Source organism: Diabrotica undecimpunctata, chromosome 1 (genome assembly GCF_040954645.1).
Source record: "Diabrotica undecimpunctata isolate CICGRU chromosome 1, icDiaUnde3, whole genome shotgun sequence".
Taxonomy (NCBI): Eukaryota; Metazoa; Arthropoda; class Insecta; order Coleoptera; family Chrysomelidae; genus Diabrotica; species Diabrotica undecimpunctata.
In genome coordinates, this window is record NC_092803.1 from 189,711,912 (window position 1) to 189,732,747 (window position 20,836).

The following is a 20,836-nucleotide window of genomic DNA, read 5'->3' on the forward strand; positions in this document are numbered from 1 at the left end:
TTAATTTTCTCAGCAACTTCCTTAGGGGTAACCAGTGGGATTCTATCAGGGTTGCATCAATGCAATTTCGGCTATGCATCAGCATCTTCTTGAAAGGTCCAAATATTGTTACAAGATGTTCTGCAAAAATAGTTGCTTTTTCTACATTGTTATGTGAGGAACTAGGTTTCCTCTTGTTGCTTTTTTCTTCTTTGATATTGTGATCGTCTCCATCAGTTCTTGCATTGTTATATGATCAATTCCATATGAAGTGTATTCTTCTAAGGACTCTCTTATACAACTGGTAGTATTATACCACAAATCCTCATAATGTTGCATCCATTGTTGTTCGTAATGACTTCTAAATGGGCTTTACATTGTTTTACTTTATTTACATTTATTATAATGTGAAAGCATAGAAAAATTTTAAAAATTGATCACTATCGATCACGTACAGTTAGGAATAATAAAGCCGTGAGAAATATAAATATATGCAGTTGAAATGTTAGATCCAAAAGAATTTAATGAAATTTGTAAATATGTGCCAATTCTGCATGATATAAAAGCATTTTAATGTGCATGTTGTCTTATTTTTAATTTGTAATTTCTAAACTGTTCAAAACCCTTTGATTATTTAGTTTTAATCCAGTAACTTCGATCATCAGTTCACTAAATCCGTTCACTTACTAAAAATTGTAAAATAAACCCTTTAATACTAACGTTGTTATTTGTACATCTTGAGTCGTTATCCTAATCTTAAACCTTTTTGTATGAAATTCTATAGAAGAAATAATCGAAGCACTATTGATACAATTAATAACGCAATAAAACTTAATGGTAAACCCACGTAAAATTTATATAATCCCTGATGACACGGCTCTAGCAGCAGGGTTAAAAGGATCTTCAACAAATGGTTGATACAGTGGTAAAAAAATTATATTAACACTGTAACTACAATCTTCCAGGTCGTAATAAACGTAATCTGAGGATCTGTTCTTGAAATGTAAGAAGCTTGTTCGCACATGAAAAACTTAACATGGCAATAAAATAATGAAAATTGATCTTGTAGAAATCAATGACATGAGTTAGTCAGGATCAGCAATTTGTATGAAGAACGACAGCGTATTATATTACTCTGGCAACACTGTAGAGGGCGTAACTTAGAGGAATTGAGTAGGTATAATAGTAACTGCAGAACTAAATTTACCATTTAAAACAAGCATATTATAAATATATCTCCCCGAACGCAGAGAAGCAATATGTTGACGAAATAAAAGAACTTTATGACAGAAGACCGTAAAGTCTTCGTTATTGTGATAGCGAATAATTGTACAGAATGAAATAAAAGGAATTTAAAGAACATTAGAATGAAATTATCGGCATCTAAAATACAACTTATTATGTCCTTAGAGAAAAAGGCAAAGAACATCATCAGTGTTAAACAATTTTCTTGTTTTCTACTATACTACATTCAAATTAATTTCTAACCAATGACAAGCTGCGACATCACGACACACCAATCGATGGGTGTGAGCTCGAGCTTATCTTTTGAATGAAGTAAAGTATATTTATTTTAACTTCTTTTAGAGGAGTTTAGTATATTTTTTGATACTGTATACCGCGTATAGTTCTCACGAAGGGGTTAGTTTTTTCTGTTTTTACAATGGCTACAATTATTAGAAACAGCTATTTATCTTCTCCTGAATACTTTTAAAATGGATAATATTTCTGATTTCCATAAAGGTTGCACTCGTGTTTATTTTCTTTGAATTTTATGATTTTCTAACAACTTGACAACATTGCTAATTGAAATCGATGACGTACTCTGGTCATTGTTTCGTCTCAGCTATACAGCTTTTGTTATTATTTAGAAAGTTCAAATATAACAACCAGAAAAGCAAAATGAAAAGTACCTAATACCTGACAGCCATGTTCTTTTTGTTTTAAAGACGCGTTAGATTTGTTTTTACTACTTTTCTTATTTTTGTTGTTTCATCTGTTTTGTGTTCTTTTTGCTTATTGTTTTAACCTATCAGGCAATCAGTCGAGAACATACAGCGAAGAGTTGAGAAGGCAGGTCCAGCAATTTATGCAAAGTAAGCTATACTGTTTTTGTTTCTTTTTATTTTTAATGGTGTAACTTTCTTTCCTTTTGTCACATCCTAACAATGACCACGGTTAAGAAGTTCTGACGGTTTTATAGGAAAGGCAAAAAGTGGAAAGTTATGCCTATGGGTGGTAGGTTTATATGTAACACACATTTTATAAATGAAACTTTTGTTTTGGATAATTGAACTTTTTAAAAATGTTCTGAAATTTTTAAATTTTTAAAATTTAAAATTTAAAAATTTCAAAAAAACGTCAATAAACGTATTTTAACCTTTAATTGTGGCTTATTCCCATTTAAATAGTAATTAATTTTTAAAAATGATTACGTATGATCTAAAAAAGGTTATAGACCAGGGCGGGTCTGTGCAAAAAATACCACATTTGGATGTGAGAGGTGGCATTCCGATTTTTGCAGAAAAAGTTGTTTTTCTGCAGATTTTTGTTGAAAAAATCGATTCAATAGATTCCGTATAATAATTTTGCAATCTAATTTTTTTTAATTGTAATTCTTTAAAATATTGCATAACAAAAACAAGCCCATATAGAAATGTGCCAATTTTTTTACGTAAAAGAGCACTTCGCTTATCCAGCGCACTTTATAGAATTAAAATCTGATAATTTGGACGGCATCAGAATTTTTTTAAATTTATTAAATTTTTTGGCTTATAAACAAATAGAATATCTCGGTAACTATTAGTTTAAATATCTTCAGGATATTAAAAAACAAAACAACTAGGTTGAAGAAAATTGAGTTTCAAAGTTCAAAAATCAAATCAAAAATTGGTATACGTAAAAAAATGTATTTTCTCGGCTTAAAATGAAGCAATTCACGATTTCTTTTAATTTCAATGTTATAGTATCATCGTTTGGTTCAATTTTATTGTATGTCCTGTATTTGAGGCATATTGTGCAAGGAACGAAATCAGAGAATCAATATAAATTGAAAAAGATTCCCAACCTAAACCAAAGGGATGATGCTCAAAGGCTTCCCATAAAATGGAAAACGGTATTGAAGAAGACAAAAATAAATCAGGCAACAAGGCCGACGAGTAGGACTCCTCCTACTTATACAAGTACAGGGCCAATCACAAGAAACGCTGTCAAGAACCGTTCGAGAGAAGTGTGCCAAGATACTTTATATAAGTAACCGCTTCGACAACGACTCCACGACTCCAGTGCCAACATCCATACAGCGAACCACGTCCTGAAGTGGTGACGGAGAGCTAAAACAGGACACACAGAAATCCACCGAAAAGAAGAAATCCAAACAGAGAAAGACACGCCACGAAGTAGCGGGAGATTCAGTGTCTGGTGCGATGATGTAAAACTAATCGTCATACGCCAACTACACGGTTCGATTGAAATAAAAGTCTAATGATATCAAAAAACTTCTATTAACTAAAAAATCAGTTTCAGAAGAAAATATAAAAGCTGAGTTATAATACTCAAATAACGAAAAGCTTATTCAAGGATCTCTTAAATAACATAGTACATAAAATACTAAAAATTGCGGCACGCTGATTATAATGTAATATCTCGTTCACTGCGACATCGGCCGAATTCTTTGAGTGATCTTTTCGGACTGAAACTTTCAGAGTTTCAGGCTGAAACTTACGCGGAAGAATGTGGTTTATAATATCAAACCGATCAAATTTCTCTACACTCAACACATTGAACGCTTTCTTGAGATCTCAATTGTAAAACGCCGTCTACACTCTCGATCGAAGTTCTTCGGACGAAGTGAAGTTAATCGAAGCGAGGTAACTCTACATACTCGTGAAGTCGAGTAATGTAGTCTGTCAGTTCGTATTTAAACTTCGAACCCTTTGACTCCGACGCGAAAAACCGACACAGAACGGAAGTAGAACAAGGCGAAGCGATGTCTACACTCTCGTACTCACTGAACTTCGATCAACTTCGCGAGTAGTATAGTGGCCGCTTTATAATATACGTATAAAATCGAACCTCAAATTAATCATTATTAAATGGCTCTAACAGTCAGTTTACTTCAAGCATCAGAGAGAAGCGTTACTACCTGACTTGACGATGGCAAGTGCGACCTTGTTGAAACGTCGTTAAAAAAATAATGGTTTTTCTCAAAACCACAATTGTTCAACGCGGAGACAAACCCGGAAAAACACTATATTCCGTATTGGCATTCATCACATTTTGACTAGTATTCATACAATTATTGATATATAATACAACCTTTAAGTCATCCTAATTGATTGAGGTATTCTTAGCGGTTTAAACCAAGTTTGACTCAAAATTTATAGAGAATAGAGCCTTAAACCGGACTGAAATTAGACTAACGCATGGCTCAAGAAAAATCAGCATTTTTCACTGAACTATACTACCTACTCAGTGGCGCACCCAGGGGGGGTTTGGGGGTAACCCCCCCCCCCCCAGGACCCTATTCCGACACTGTTACTCACACATTTTAAGGACTCAAAATGGAGGTAGCATCATAAAAAAATTTCAGTGCCCAACCAAACCCCCCCCCCTCAGAGGAAAATTCTAGGTGCGCTACTGTACCTACTAATAGAGTGTTGTGGAAAATTTTAAAAACTTTTTAATCATAATGATAATTATGGTAATATAAGTATATGCTCTAGAACTATACATCGACAAAGTTACTTAAAAAATAAAAATTAAAGGACACAGAATAAAGGCAAAAATTAGCAAGAGACGGAAGGCAAAAAGGAAGAAAATATTCAAGTAAATATCCCAAAAGAACTACAAGGTAGTTTTACACTAGTATCTCCGGTAAAATGTACAATCTTATAAAAATATTGTTAGGTTTAATAGAAACTACAGTTGAAATCTATTAATACAGTATCATGTTTATTGCTGTACGACTGGGTTTATTTTTGATATAACCTTGTTTTTGTTGACAAGAACTTGTTTCAAATAAATTACCAGCAATTTTGAGGAGACAATGAGTTAATGGCTTAAATTGCAGCCTTTCATAATTGTACTTAAATCTTTTTGTAAAACAAAAGTTAGAAAAACGTTAACATCGTTAAAATTACAATGTGAGCTTATCAATGTAATAGTCGTCATAACAATGGATAATCAATTATTGTATTATTTGCCATTATATACCAAAGCTAAAATGCAATGAACTGAAAAATTAACAACACTAATTCTGTGAAAAGGTTACATGGAGCAAGACTAAGCTGCATTCTTTCGTCATTGCTATTTATTTTATATGCTGAAAATATATTTGTGGAAGAATCTATTAATGCGACTTTATATAGCGAGTTTCAATTTACCAATGGTACCAAGGATCTTGGTACCAATGTAACCGATTGTTGGAACATCAGACAAATAAGAATGACACAATACTCCTTATTACGGTTAAGGAAAGTTTTCTATACAATATTATTTTTAGCTGATACTTAAACCTAACGTGATGTAATGTCAAATGTCAAAACCCATGTATTTGAGGTGTGGGCATTCAGAAGTTTGATGCGCGTACATTTTTTTTCAGCATCATAATGGACCAAATAAGAAAATTGCGTGAAAATGAAAGAATATAAAATGGGAGAAAACTTGACTTAAAATTGACATTTTATGCTATGTAATTACTATTTAAATAGGAATAAGCCACAATTAAAGGTTAAAGTAAGTTTATTGACGTTTCAATTTCCACTTCGGAAATGTTTGTATTTTGAGAACGATTTCCGAAGTGGAAATTGAAACGTCAATAAACTTACTTTAACCTTTAATTGTGGCTTTTTCCCATTTAAATAGTAATTACTTTAAAATGCCACAAGAAAATAGCTTCAGAGCAATATTATGCTATGTAGTCGATCCAGCGGACACCAAGCTTGAAGTAGACGGTGTATCAATCAAACAAGAAATAAAATTTAAATATTTGGCTACAGGAATATCATGTTTTGTTGACGTTGAGGCCCAAATAAGGGGGCAAACAATAGAAGCAGCAGAAATGGCAGCATGTCGAAAGCATACACCGTGAGACAAAAAAAGAGCATCAGCATTATGGCAGGGCGCAAGACCAAAAGGAAGGCTACGGAAAAGATGAGAGGATGAAGTGGCAGCAGACCCGCAAAATTTGCTAGACGTGAGAACCTGGAAAAGATCGGCGCGGGACCGACAAGGTTGGAGGTATAGTTTGGAGGAGGCCAAGGCCTGATTTGGGCTGTAGCGCCATTGGAGAGAGAGAGAATATCTATTAAGAGATGTAATACATAAACTATAGCAGAAACAAAACCAAAAGACTACTAAGAAACTGAAATGAAGATAGTTCGTAGAATAACGGAAAGATATTTCTGAGAGAGAAAAAAGCGAAAGCATAAAACACCATGTCGAATAAATGGTTATTAAAATAAACAAAGAGTGAAATGAATACATTAAAAGAATGGGATAAGATACATAATAGTATTGGTTGCTCCCGAAAGAGGTGGACACAAAACACTTGGTGACAGATTTATGAACATAAAACAGACGGTTTGTCTAAAATCAAGAAGAATGAAAAATGAGCATTCTATTAATTTGTACGTCTTCAGAGTTTTCCAATGATATTTTGGCTATTTCCATATTTAAAATATTTGGATAAATGATAAACCGGAATCACACTCCGACGCCTGAAAAGGTATGGAAAGCGCGAGAAGAAGAACGATATCTAAATGCTGATTAAGATCACATTTTTCGTATGTTTTTCTCATTGGTGGTTCCTATAATCTCCGTTTTTTTTTTTCAGTTCTTTTTAATTCCTCTTCCTCCCTTTCACCTGATACCACGTATCGATTATATCTAATCTACATTACAAGCTAGGAAGCTTTCAGATATTTTAGCAATTTTAAATCAGTACCTACTGAAAAATTTCCTGAATCTGTGACAAATTGATTAATTTTTGCGGTTTTAACCAATGAAAACAGCGGAGCTTTTTCATGTAATAAACATCTCCTTAGATGTAGGGGAGGATGGAGATTATTTTGGAAACTATAATGTAACGAAGCGAAATTACAACAGGTAGTACACAAATAGTGAAAAATGAAAATAATGTCGGAAAGCTAATAAAAAATACGAATTTGTGCGTTACATGTAAACCTTCTTTTATATATTTTTTTATCACAAATGGATTCGCAGCATATAAAGGTAATTAATGATAAAGTTTCAAGTTTTTTATACGTTTTTAAAATTAGTATTGCAAGAATACAGGTCGTTGCAAAATTTTATATACTCCATTTGGAAAATACATTTTCAACTGAAGTAGAATATAATTTTACTGATGATATTTCTCAAAGAAGAATACATATGTATTTGTTAAGATTCCTAATAAGGGACAAAATATGTATAGAAAATATATAGTCAATTGTTTTAACAGATTTTTGACTAAATTATCAATACTTAGAACTCGACAAATTTTTGTTCGTAGTCGGTTTGTTGCATTCGCCAATAGTGCTGACCCAAGAAAGAAATATATAGCAGAAATATATAGAAAGCACTGATGATTTGAAAATTGCTGGATTGTTGGATCTCATCGATGAGGTGCAGTAACGAAGGAGTAATCTGCAAGACATTTTTTTGTGTACAATGTTTTTAAATACTAAGAACTTCAGAACAGTTCTGGGGGAGAAATTTTTCGGAAAAATAAATATGTTTGCCCCAGTTTCGCAGATTTGGCAGTATTCACATATATTAAATTTTACGACAACCTGTGCATTCCGATCCGTATTCAACATTTGTTTAGCTCCTGTGTTATTGAATTATACAGGGTGGAAACCACTTATGGAATATTATTTCTGCCCTTGTTTAAAAAAATTATACTAAACCCTTAGACCCGTTCTGCTTTTATATATGAATGTAAAGCTTGATTTTTAATGGAACATCCTGTATATTTATATATTTTTAAAAGCTGCTTAACACCCTGACCTCATCGAACTCATATAAGGTCTATTATGTTGTTCTGAAGCTATTTTCTTGTGGCACTTTAAAGTAATTAATATTTTAATGAGAACACGCCACAATTGAAGGTTAAAATAAGTTTATTGATTTTTCAATCTCCACTTCGGTAATCGTTCTCAAAATACAAACATTAATTAAACAAAAATTAATTAATGTCTGTATTTTGGGGACAATTTCCGAAGTGGAGATTGAAACGTCAATAAACTTGGTTTACTTCACTTGTGACTTATTCCCATTAAAATAGTAATTAGGTCTATTATGAATAATACAGTATTGTGCGAATTAATGTGAACAGAGATCGAAATTCAGTTTTCATAAGTTGGCACACCTGCTGTGCCTATTCTGTCAACTGTTTTGTCAAAAAAATAACATAACCTCAAAACCTTATTAGTATATTGTTCAAAACACGTGCTTTGTGTTTTATATCATTCTTATATTTTGTTGTATCTCAGGTTATGTGCAAGTTGGTGTTATTTTCATTGATTTAACTGTGGTTCAATCAGGTTTAACTTTTTAATATGGATATCACTCCTTGAAAAAGAGAAAGGATCATAACACTTAGTGAGCATACACCAATGACTCAGAGGGACATTGCAAAGGAGTGTTGTGAAAGTTTGGGTGCAGTAAACAAAATAATTAAACAAAAAAGGAAACAGGGTCAGTTGAAGTGCGGCGGAAAGGAAAATGTGGAAGAAAACGGAAGACTACTCCTCGAGATGAAGCCTTTCTTTTGCGCGATAGCAAAAACAAGTTATGACCTCTAGCAAGATTTAGAAAAAGCTGGAATTCACGACTCAACGGTACGCAGACGTGTCTTAGAAGGAGGGAGAAGAGCCGTGAGACCGCATAAGAAACAACTTCTGACAGCACCTATGATGAAAAAAAGACTAAATTGGGCAAAAAAAATACGCTCATTGGAGTGCAGAAGATTTAATAAAAGTGTTCTTTTCTGATGAGACCCACTTCCTAGTGCAGGGCCAGCGATCAAAATTCGTACAAAAGGCAGCCAATGAGTCACTTTCAGCTAGCCATATTAACCAAACAGCCAAAAAAATGTTCGGAGGCTGTTTTTCATACTCAGGAACTGGCACTCTTATTCCTATTGAAGGTATGATGAACAGTGAAAAGTACAAAGCCATGCTAGGCCAACGCTTAGCTATAGAGCTTGACAAAGTACAGGCCGAAGGGACTGCAATTTTTCAACAAGATTCAGCTCCGTGCCATGTATCGAAGGTTATGATGAAATACTTCAAGGATAATAATATTACCCTTCTTGATTGGCCTGGGAATTCACCTGACCTTAATCCTATTGAAAATTTGTTGGCAATATGTAAGGCTAAACTGCAAAAATTTGACTGTACGAGAAAAACAAAAATGGTGGAAGCAGTGATTAAGGTGTGGTTTAGAGATGAAGCAATCACAAACAATTGCAAAAAAACTTGTGGATTCCATGACTAGAAGATTCCAGAAAGTCATAAAAGTAAAAGGGGGACATATTAAATACTAATTAATGAAAAAATCTCATTTAAGTGTACCTAAATTTACCTTTGGCCTAAATAAATCATATTTACAAATCAATTCTGTTTGTTCACAATAATTCGCACAATACTGTGCAGGATAAATTATAAAATGTGGAAACCACTTATAAAATAAAATGTCCTTGTTGATGTCCTTATTTTAGAAAATTATGAAAAACGCTGGAACATGTTAACTTTTCAATTCAAATGTGCGTTTTTTAAACATAAATTTGAATGTACAGTGTGATTCACAATTCACACAAGTCTAGCATAGTCCATCATCTTTATTTTTATCGTATATCCTGTATATTTTTATTTTTTTAGAAGCGAATTAACAACAGCATCTCAAAAAAGATCAGATTGTTAAGGAGATTTTAAAAACATAAAATATATAGGGTGTTATATTAATAATAAAGATGATGGACTATGCTATACTTGCGTGAATTACCCTGTACATTTAAATTAAAAGCGCACATTTGAATTTAAAAGTTGACGTGTCCCAGCATTTTTTATGTAAAATGAGGACACAAACAATTTTATTTCATAAGTGGTTTCCACACTGTATAATTTCAAAATTTCACCTTGTAATATTCATAGACTCGGATATAGTTCGTTGAGATCAGCTTGTTAAGGAGCTTTTAAAAATATAAAAATATACAGGGTGTTCCATTAAAAATGAAGCTTTTGCACTATTTAGGCTTGTGTGAGTACATTTAAATGTATGCTTAAAAAGCGCATATTTATATATAAAACTCGACGAGTCATTTTTTAAAACAAAGACGAAATTAATTTTATTCCGTAAGTGATTTCAACCTTATATATAATTTTACAAACAACATAATGTATGTATTATAGTAAAAACTTCTTAATTGATGTGATGTGACGTCCCTCTTGACTGCTTCTAACTTTTTAATTTTCGCTAGTCCTATGATTCTGCTACAAATCTAATGCTATTGTTCCTTGAGCTTTCTAATTATTCGCTTGCTAATTTAGTTAAATCGCGTTAGATCTAGAATAATGTTTCAAGCTGAATCCATTCTTCACTTTTTTTATTTTTAACAGTTTATAGAGTATAAGAGAAATATCATTTAGATAATTATTTATAGAGTTTAAAAGCATTTTTTTGTTAATGTAATCTAAAAATGTATCCAAAGTGGTGTAAAGAGACTTTTCTAAGTGTGTATTACCTAGTATCGATGACACTGTTGTGATAAGTAGCATCCAAAATGCATTGAAAGTACTGGTAAATAGGAATATGATCTTTCTAATTAGACAAAATTTGACACAAAAGATCATATTTTGCATACAAAAAACTGCTTTAACTGCAGTTAAAAATTCGCGTTTTTAATAGGAGTTTTCATATCGTTTTAAATAAAATTTATGTAGTAAATTTCTATTTAAGACTTCATTGAGTCTTACATGTAAGGTGTCCAAAATTTCAAGACTGTTCCAAGAAAGAAATCCACTAAGAAAAGGTCCTGGGAAAAATTAATCCTCGGTAATAATGTAATCTTTCATTATGCGTTTAAATTTTTCAAAAATACTTACTAGTTTTCTCAGGATTCGAAAAAAACAAAATGCATTTAAAAAGCATTGGCCCGAAATTTTGCGCCTACCCTCTTAATGCAAGATTTCCTATCAACATGATGCCCAGTACTTTAGCCAACACACTATCAATGCAACCAAAATACAGTATCATCCCCCACCTGGTTGCATTTTCCTGTACATCCCTACTGTAAGAACTGCTCTGTCAGTCACTGTATTTTGGCCCCAATCCCGTCATTTTGGAATGCAATATTTAAAAAAAAAATTAAAATTATTCGAGGCAACTACAACACAACGCAGAAGTCAGAATGGCGACCTATTAACAACAAGGAGAGATGTATTGAATAGATGGGTGAAATACTTTAACCAGGTACTTAATATAGAGGAAGAAGAAGAAAACCTGGAAGACGAAAGAGATGAGGTAAGGGTAAGAGACAAAAGGGAAGAGAAACCACCAACGATTCTTGAAGTTAAAGATGCATTGAAAAAACTAGCCAAAAAAATCACCCGGAATAATCTCCCAGCTGAACTATGTAAAGAAGGTGGCCATGATAGGAATAAAGTGACCCAGCTAGAAAAATGCTCCTTGATAGCCCCATTGGTCAGAGAAGAAGAGGAAGACCCAGAACAAGGTTCCTTGATAACATCGATGAAGACATGAAAAATATGGGAATACGTGTTTGGCAGTGGCACATTGATGATAATGCTTAAAATTATTCGTCTCTACATTACATTTGAAACACTCTTTCTGGGTGTTTGGATGTTTTTGAAAATCGTATAGAATTAATATCATCGAACTGATATAGCCCTTGAAGATTTGATTGCCAAATAAGTGGGAGTGTGAGATTCTGAAATAATGAGGACCATTGCAAAATCCAAGAGTTCTACAACAAAAATACAGGAAATATTTACTCTTGAAAACATTGATATTATATGATCATATCCGCAGCCGAAATTTTGAACCATAAAAGTGAAGTCCATACAATTCTAAATCTTTGGTATCTGAGCTTATACCAAAAATATGTTTATGGTCATTATTATGTTTTTGATACAAAGGTCATAGTGTCACGTGTTACAATAACATATAGGTACTATTTTTTTAAGTATAATAAAAATTACTTTTTTTTAATACCGTTTTGGATATGTTTTTAGTTTGTACTTTCATCATTATTATTTCATGTTACAATCAACTTTATATTAGGTGTATTTCAATTATTTTTTACATTTTTTTGATAAAAAAATACAACACAAAACCTTTCGTTTTACATAATTTATGTACAATACTTAATTTTTTCTTTAGTTTTTGACAACTTAACGATTTCACGAAACCCAATACCCGTTACAGTTTGGCAACACTGTAGCTTCTAGAATAAAGTATTAATTTGTGTGTTTATAGAATTGAAATGTCAACAGTTATTAACGCCCCTAAGAACGACATTGTACTGAATCTGTACTGACGCAAATGACCTTATAGAATTGAAATGTCAACAGTTATTAACGCCCTTAAGAACAACATTGTACTGAATCTGTACTGACGCAAATGACCTTGACGATTTCAGCTATCTGTGTTTCAGTATAATAATATTAAATTTTGTGAAAAAAGTATGATATATTTTGTCTTCAACACGCATAGTTTGTCTGAACTTCCTCAAAGCGTGTCCGTAACTTGTATATTTAAAAATGTTGTCCACTTATATTAAGTTCATTACATTGTTGATCCATCCTCGTCGTTATTGCTTCTGCTTAACATTCTACAAATATCAACAGTGTTGCCGTTCTAGATCTCGTATTAATACTGACAAAATTAACATAAGCATATCAGATGAAAAAATTAAGTACCGTGTACGTCGTCCATTGCTCATGGTAGGTATCATGGTTGAAGTATTGCGTGGTGTTGTCTTCGAAATTGGTTTTATGTTGATTTTTCATAGCTTTTCACAAAAAAAATGACTTAAAATAAAATGAGAGAATTGTGGGTAAGTATAGTACAATATAAAATTCGTGGGGTGCACCACATGTTCAAACAGAAATGTAAAAGCTTTTGATTATTCGTCCGTAAATGTTACCGCGAAGAATTGTCTCTGAGAGATAGATATGTAGTAATTTACTGCTGGAAGGCATTAATAGACAGATCTTTTAAGCACTGCGACATTATTTAAAGTCGTTAAAAATTCATACATACAAAACAAGAACAATCATTACCTTATAGATATTTTAACAAGTTTTTCTTATAACCTAAAAATTCTACATCATTGTAGCCAACAAAATATCAAAGAGTTACTAAGTATTAAGGGTAGAAAGCCCTGACATTTGTAAAAGTGGACAGCGTGCACCATAAAATATTTTTCAAGATATAAATTAATTAATAACAGCTACCGAGCCAGGACTAAGGGTCGTAGGTAGTTTGGAGTAATTAAAATTGAAAAAGAATAGACCAAATTGCGTATAAAGACTTTCCTTGCTTCTTCAGATAATCAAAAGCTTTTATTGACTTTAGTTTTTGTACTAAACATTTTTTAACAATCTTATTTTGACTATAGAGGAAACCGATATGGATAGAGTATTTAAATTGCCATCAACGACATTTATCGGTGGAAAAGAAAAATCCTTGCCTTTGAGAGAAATACTGAGACGACTCGAGTTAACCTACTGCAGACATATAGGTGTTGAATTCATGTTCATCAACAGTTTGGAACAGTGTAACTGGATCCGACAGCGACTAGAGACTCCTGGCGTTACAGATCTGACACCCGAAAAGAAACGACTTATTTTGGCGAGGTTGACGAGAGCTCATGGGTAAGTCATGACGAAATTGTTATAAAATTCATCCAGAGTTTCATAGATGGTCAATTCTATTATGAATATATTGCATAAACATTTGACTACTTAACTTATTTCTCAGTTTTTTAACGTTACATTTTATTTTTAGATTTGAATCGTTCTTGGCCAGAAAGTACTCCTCCGAAAAACGTTTTGGCCTCGAGGGATGCGAAATCCTTATACCTGCAATGAAAACTGTGATAGATAAATCAACAGACTTAGGTGTAGAAAGTATAGTTATGGGTATGTCCCATAGAGGGCGTCTTAATGTCTTAGCTAACGTTTGCCGCAAACCTTTACATCAACTGTTTACTCAATTCGCTGGCTTGAAATCTGCCGATGATGGTTCTGGTGATGTCAAGTACCACTTGGGCACATACATTGAAAGGTAAGGTTTGATATATCTCACATTCCACACAAATGTTCACACCGATGAAAATTTATTTTTAAATTCATAGAAAAATTTGTCTTTTTCATCTTCTAATGCAAAATATCACTTTTATATACTAAAATATTGGAAAATTGAAAATAAAGGGACATCAATCTTGCACACTTGTCATGATGAATTCGGTGTTATATGTCTTTCATTTATAAACTGGTTCTATTGGTTTCAGATTGAACCGTGTTACAAACAAAAATATAAGACTGGCTGTAGTAGCAAACCCCTCCCATTTGGAAACTGTCGATCCTGTTACCCAAGGAAAAACCAGAGCCGAACAGTTCTACAGGGGCGACGGAGAAGGCAAAAAGGTAAATTTCGGAATAATCCAGCGTTTATGTGTTTAGTATTTAAGTATTTATGAAGTGAAGCGACTTGGTAGATGAAATTTTGCGTAAATTAGGTTTGTTTCCTAAATATGAACACACTAATTCATATAGAGTTGAGATTATTGAAAAATGTTTACTATCTACGAAGAAAATAGTTTTGATTGTGAAGATTTGCTTTTATTTCGATCCTTAGAAGCGAAGCATTGTTGATGCGAGCAGTACTACATTCGAAGAAGTAAATAAATGCCCTACTGAGATGGTAGAGCAACATCTACTTCTATATACTTTTACAGTATTGATTTTAAAACTTTTTTCAGTAAAAACTGACAACTTTAAATAGATTTTGTAACTCTAGGATTTTTGTAGCTTAAACATGTTAACCGAAAACTTGAGACAAATGATTTTTGTTATTTTTAGGTTATGTCCATACTTTTACACGGTGATGCTGCATTCTCTGGCCAAGGTGTTGTATTCGAAACTATGCACTTGTCAGAACTACCAGATTACACAACTCACGGTACCATCCATATTGTTGTTAACAATCAAATTGGTTTCACCACTGATCCTCGTTTCTCCAGATCTTCACCATATTGTACAGGTAATATAGCACTGCAGTCCTATTTTTATAGAATACATTTAAATTTATTTATTTACAAAGCTCAACAGGCCTCAGGCCTAGGGCTAAAATACAATTAAGATAATAGTAATATATTACAAAACTTGTGTCCAGTGGAGTGGTTTCTTGTAAAAATCATGCTCCTTGCATACTACATTGACTTACTATTCTCCTCCTTTCATCTCTGTTGGTTGCTCGTTCTTTCCAACCATCAATTCCCTCCTTTCTGAGATCTTCCTGTGCGCTATCTAACCGTCTTTGTCTGGGCCATCCTTTCCTTCTTTTCGTGGTTGGTCTCCGTTTTAGCCCTATCCATCTGTGCCTTTATGATACTTGCTTTGTTATACAGTTCCTCTAGCTCCCCGTCGCACCCACCTTCCACCGTCTTTTTGCCTCTATATATAGCTGTGAGCATTTTCCTTTCCCATCTTTCCAATATCTCCGTATTTGCATTTTTCATTGTCCATAGTTCACTACCATTATGTAACTGTGGGTCTTATTACCGTTTTAATTATCCTAAACTTTGTTTTTCTCTATACATATTTGGATTTCATCAATGGTCTTAGGCTTCCCATGTTTTTATTTCCCTTTGCCAATGTGGCATTCAGTTCCCATTCTTCCTGACTTCTATACCCCAGATACGTAAAATGGACCACTCTGTCGAAATTGATTCATTAGATATGAAAGTAAACTGTCGCTCTTCTTTTTGCTCTGTATTTCCAAGTATCATGTACTTTGACTTTTTCTGGTTTATTTCTAGGTCAAAATATGTTGCTCCTTTTCTAATCTTTTTATAAAATTTCTTAATTATTTTCTTGTTTTTGTTAAAATATTAAGATCATCAGCGGAAACTAAACATTGATCTTCATTGTTGAAGATGGATCCGGTCGGTTTAAGGCTGTTTTAGCAGTTCAAGCACACTGCGATTTGAAATGGGCGTATCACTTACTTTTCTACTCTGCTTACGCCAGACCATCTTTACTCAGTGCCGCCGGCCGACGGGTAGTTTAATGACAACAAATACATTATTCTTCATTCAAATTAGTTTTCAAACACGAACTAACTGTATAATTAGCATCCTGGCTAATTATTTGTAACAAGTATTCAACAGAGTATTTAGTGTACGTAATATAAAAAATATATTAACAATTCCAAGAAGTCAAAAGAAATTGTCGGTAAAGACTAGATTTTACAATTAAACAAAGCAAAAAAATTGCTCGCCAGATACTCGGGCTTTTATGGGCAATCTAAGAAATAAGTGTGTAATCAAAAGAAACTTTTATCTGCTACATATAATGGGAATAAACTAGAATAAGAATTAAAATTTGACGTTTCAGTGTCTTCACTTAATACTTTGTGATATATTTTAATCGAAATTAACAATGAATATAAGCGATACTGTATTAGTTAAATATCCAATCACATGAGTCGAACATACTAAACATGTGCCAAAATTTAACCAAATGTTACCGGAAATTATAATTTAAGCATGTGTTAGCTGTGACAAGTTGACTTCACACAGACACAGGTAACTTCTACTACTTCAGGTCTTAGTAGACAACTACTTTGACATCTCACGGTAATAAGGATCATTCTTGAAGAATCCTTGGACTTACCCTAGAGGTTATCAGACCGTCATAGTAGTACCGTTGGTCTACTTGTACATAAATGAAAAAATATTGGGAGAAACTTTTTTATCAGGATAAATTGTAGTCAGTAAATGATAGTACATTGTTTTTTTAGATGTTGCTCGTGTAGTTAACGCACCAATATTCCACGTGAACGCAGACGATCCGGAAAGTGTCATCCACGTATGTAACATCGCTGCAGAATGGAGAGCCACTTTCCATAAAGATGTCATCATCGATTTGGTTTGCTATCGTAGAAATGGACATAACGAAATTGACGAGCCGATGTTCACACAGCCTCTTATGTACAGAAAGATCAAACAGACTAAAGCCTGTATCGATAAATACGCTGAACAACTGATCACTGAAGGTAAGCAATATTTACGTTTTTAGCACTCAATTTTGGGTTTGAGCTGTATTGGATTTAGCTGATTCCAGCTTTCGACTTCTTCTTTGGAGTCGCTTTCAACTCCTATTTAGTAATCTCTAACTATTGTTTAAACAGGAATCGTTACCGAAGACGAAGTGAAAGATGTTAAAGCTAAATACGACAAAATTTGCGATGAAGCTTTCGAAAGAGCTCAACAAGAAACCCATATCAAATACAAAGATTGGATCGACAGTCCCTGGTCTGGTTTCTTTGAAGGAAAAGATCCCTTGAAAGTCAATCCCACTGGAGTTAACGAAGACACCTTGGTACACATTGGAAAACGATTTTCGGCTCCACCACCAAATGCCACTGAATTCATTATCCACAAAGGTAAGAGATTTATAATAAAAAAACGTACATATTTACGTTAACATATAGTTAACTTATATATCATTGGGTTTATTATCTGCTTTTACTACACCACTGTTTTTATATAGGTATTGAACGTATTCTCAAATCCAGGATGGAAATGGTTGAAAATAGAATTGCTGACTGGGCTCTTGGTGAAGCCATGGCTTTCGGTTCTTTGTTGAAGGAAGGCATTCACGTTAGATTGTCTGGTCAAGACGTTGAGAGAGGTACTTTCTCACATAGACACCATGTTCTACATCATCAAACTGTTGATAAAGCTACATACCGGTAAGATCTCAAATATTTTTTAACTGTATTTTTATTGTATCCAGCCATAGAGAAATATTTTTATTATTATCCAATAAAAATACTAAATGGTAGGAAGATGCCATAAAATAGCTTCAGAACAAAATTGTTTTTGACAACAAACTATTTCAGAATTTTAACCTTAAAATAGAAATTGAATATGTGTGTCGAATTCATTTCAGACTATATGTATAGCGCGCGTCTACATAAACTCTCTTCCCTTCCCCTCCCCCTACAATTTTTTAACGTTCATAAAGTTTTGAGTAACTAAACTGAGGCATTTGTTTATAGTTGTAATGAATTTTCAGTGATGTAATCATTAAAAATGACAGTGAGGTATCATTTTGTAAAATTATTCGAGATCATATGGCACTTAATACATTATTTAAAGGTAAAGTTCTCTTCAGCGATACGCAAATAATTATCGGTTTCATTGCAATAACCTGAAAATAAACTAAGCACTCTCATAGTCTATAGTGTAATTGTCGTTGACAGGAACATTAAGCGAAGTTTCAAATTATGTTTGACTTGTCATACGATCTGGTTTAAAATTACATTACAAAGTGGCACCCGTCCGCCATTTTTAATGATTACGTCTCTAAATCATACAAATAAACAGTTCTCCATAAATTTAAGTTTAATAGTTCAAAAAAATTTCTGGCTAACTAGAATCAAAAGAGTTTGGACCGCACTGTGATCTAATCATTGATCGCTTTCTTTTTACAGCCCATTGTGCAACTTATATCCAGATCAAGCGCCCTACACAGTCTGCAACAGCTCCCTCTCTGAATATGGTGTACTCGGTTTCGAACTCGGCTATTCTATGACCAATCCCAACGCTCTGGTGATCTGGGAAGCTCAATTTGGAGATTTCTGCAACACCGCCCAATGTATTGTCGATCAGATGTTGTCTAGCGGACAAGCTAAATGGGTACGTCAAACCGGTTTGGTTATGTTGTTGCCTCACGGAATGGAAGGTAAGAAATTTTTAAATTGCTGAATGTGATATTATATCCTTACAACAACAACTAAAGATCTACGGCATTTTCGTTCGTCATAGTTTTGTATGAATTCTTTTACCGAATATATTATTTATATCGTGTTTTATTTTAGGTCAAGGTCCCGAACACTCCAGCGCTCGTTTGGAACGTTTCTTACAAATGTCCTCAGATGACCCAGACTACTTCCCACCTGAAAGCGACGACTTTGCCGTTCGTCAACTTCACGATATCAACTGGATCGTCGCCAACTGCACCACACCGGCCAATCTCTTCCACATCCTCAGAAGACAAATAGCTTTGCCATTCAGAAAACCCTTGGTCATCATGTCCCCCAAGAGCTTGTTGCGTCATCCTGAGGCTAGGAGCTCATTCGATGACATGGTCGAAGGAACCGAATTCCAGAGAATTATTCCAGATAGCGGACCTGCTTCAAAGAACCCCGAAGGTGTCGAGAAATTGCTGTTCTGTACCGGAAAAGTGTACTTCGATATCTTGAAGGGCATCAAAGAGAAGGGATTGGAGAATAAGATCGCTATAACACGTGTTGAACAAGTAAGTTTACAAAAATCGATATTTATTCGTTATATCGTTAAAAATTAGGCTTAACTGACACTAAATTTTATATTTTATGTCCCTTTAAGAACTTCCTTCTTCAAATATTTTTGGCATATATTATTTTCTCCGACCACAAGACAAAGCCCAATATCACAACTGAAACTAAAAAAACTGAGAAAAATTGAACAAAAAAAATGGGTTTATGAACTAAAATTCTACTTTAAATAGATGAAAGAGATACGGAAAAAAAATTCCCTATAAAAACTGGAATAAAATATCAAACAGTTAACGTTTATTACGTTTAATTGACATTGTAGATTAATCAAAAAACGTACCACTCAAACGAATTATTTTATTTTTTAGCTTACTCCTTTCCCATTCGATTTGTTGAAGCAAGAATGTGCTAAATATCCAAATGCTCAGATTTCTTGGCTGCAAGAAGAACACAAGAACCAAGGAGCGTGGTTTTATGTCCAACCAAGATTCGAAACCACTTTGTCTGGACAAAGAGCTATTAGGTAAGTATTTAATTTTAAAAACCACAGTAAGTAGATATAATTTGTGTCTTAGTACGAGAGTTGTTCTGAAGTTTTTTAGTAATGTAATTTTTTCGTATTGCCATGTGAAAAAACACATTGATATAAACTATTGCAGTTTGTGACAAGCATTTTATGAGGTGAAAAGCTTTTTAAGAACATGTACTAATACTTTGGATAATAAGTCCCGGATCTAACCATGAGATGGCGACTCTAATGGATTATCCTCATGACATTTCGGCAATGTGTGACGGATAGCTCTATTAGACACCAGACTTAGTAATACACAAATCTAAATAAAAATATATTCACATAAATAACAAGCATAAAATTTACGTACAATACAATAAAAATAAAAAGACGAACCGCTGTAAATAAAATCGCTAGAGCTGCGGTCCGACGTTGATACCGGTGAAAAATAAATATTAGCGGCGCTCGGAAGAGATCGATCAATACTCAGAGATCCGGAGGTAAAAGCTCTTACCAGATCAATATTCCGGATCGAACTCCCTTCTCTGTCGGTTATCCACAGTGTTTTATATTTATGTCGGTGTTCCATCTCCAGTGCGCTTCGATGGCAGTGGTAGGTTGTTCGTGGGAGTGTGGGTAGCGGGTAGAGAGAGCGTCAGCTGTTGGTAAGCGCTGACGGAGACATCGGTACCGTCTTAACCTTCAAAAGCATACTTACCTCAGGAAACAAAGCCGAAAAAGCACTTGAAAAATCGAAAAATTATTGGATGC

At 33.8% G+C, this 20,836-nt stretch overlaps 1 protein-coding gene across 6 annotated transcripts in view; it reads left to right on the forward strand.

Annotated features, from left to right (window-relative positions):
* The window catches only part of Ogdh (oxoglutarate dehydrogenase Nc73EF), a 55,687-nt gene that overhangs the window by 28,205 nt on the left and 6,646 nt on the right, over positions 1-20,836 (forward strand). For 4 of the 6 annotated variants that reach the window (XM_072520846.1, XM_072520849.1, XM_072520847.1 and 1 more), the window contains exons 5-14: positions 13,625-13,880; positions 14,014-14,292; positions 14,519-14,654; positions 15,090-15,270; positions 17,032-17,286; positions 17,422-17,676; positions 17,784-17,985; positions 18,730-18,980; positions 19,117-19,556; positions 19,923-20,077. In XM_072520846.1, coding sequence (XP_072376947.1) covers positions 13,625-13,880; positions 14,014-14,292; positions 14,519-14,654; positions 15,090-15,270; positions 17,032-17,286; positions 17,422-17,676; positions 17,784-17,985; positions 18,730-18,980; positions 19,117-19,556; positions 19,923-20,077 — 2,410 coding nt within the window. Of the gene's footprint in view, positions 1-2,015; positions 2,076-13,624; positions 13,881-14,013; positions 14,293-14,518; positions 14,655-15,089; positions 15,271-17,031; positions 17,287-17,421; positions 17,677-17,783; positions 17,986-18,729; positions 18,981-19,116; positions 19,557-19,922; positions 20,078-20,836 lie in introns of all 6 variants that reach the window. The other 2 variants (XM_072520845.1, XM_072520848.1) reach the window with 1 other exon arrangement.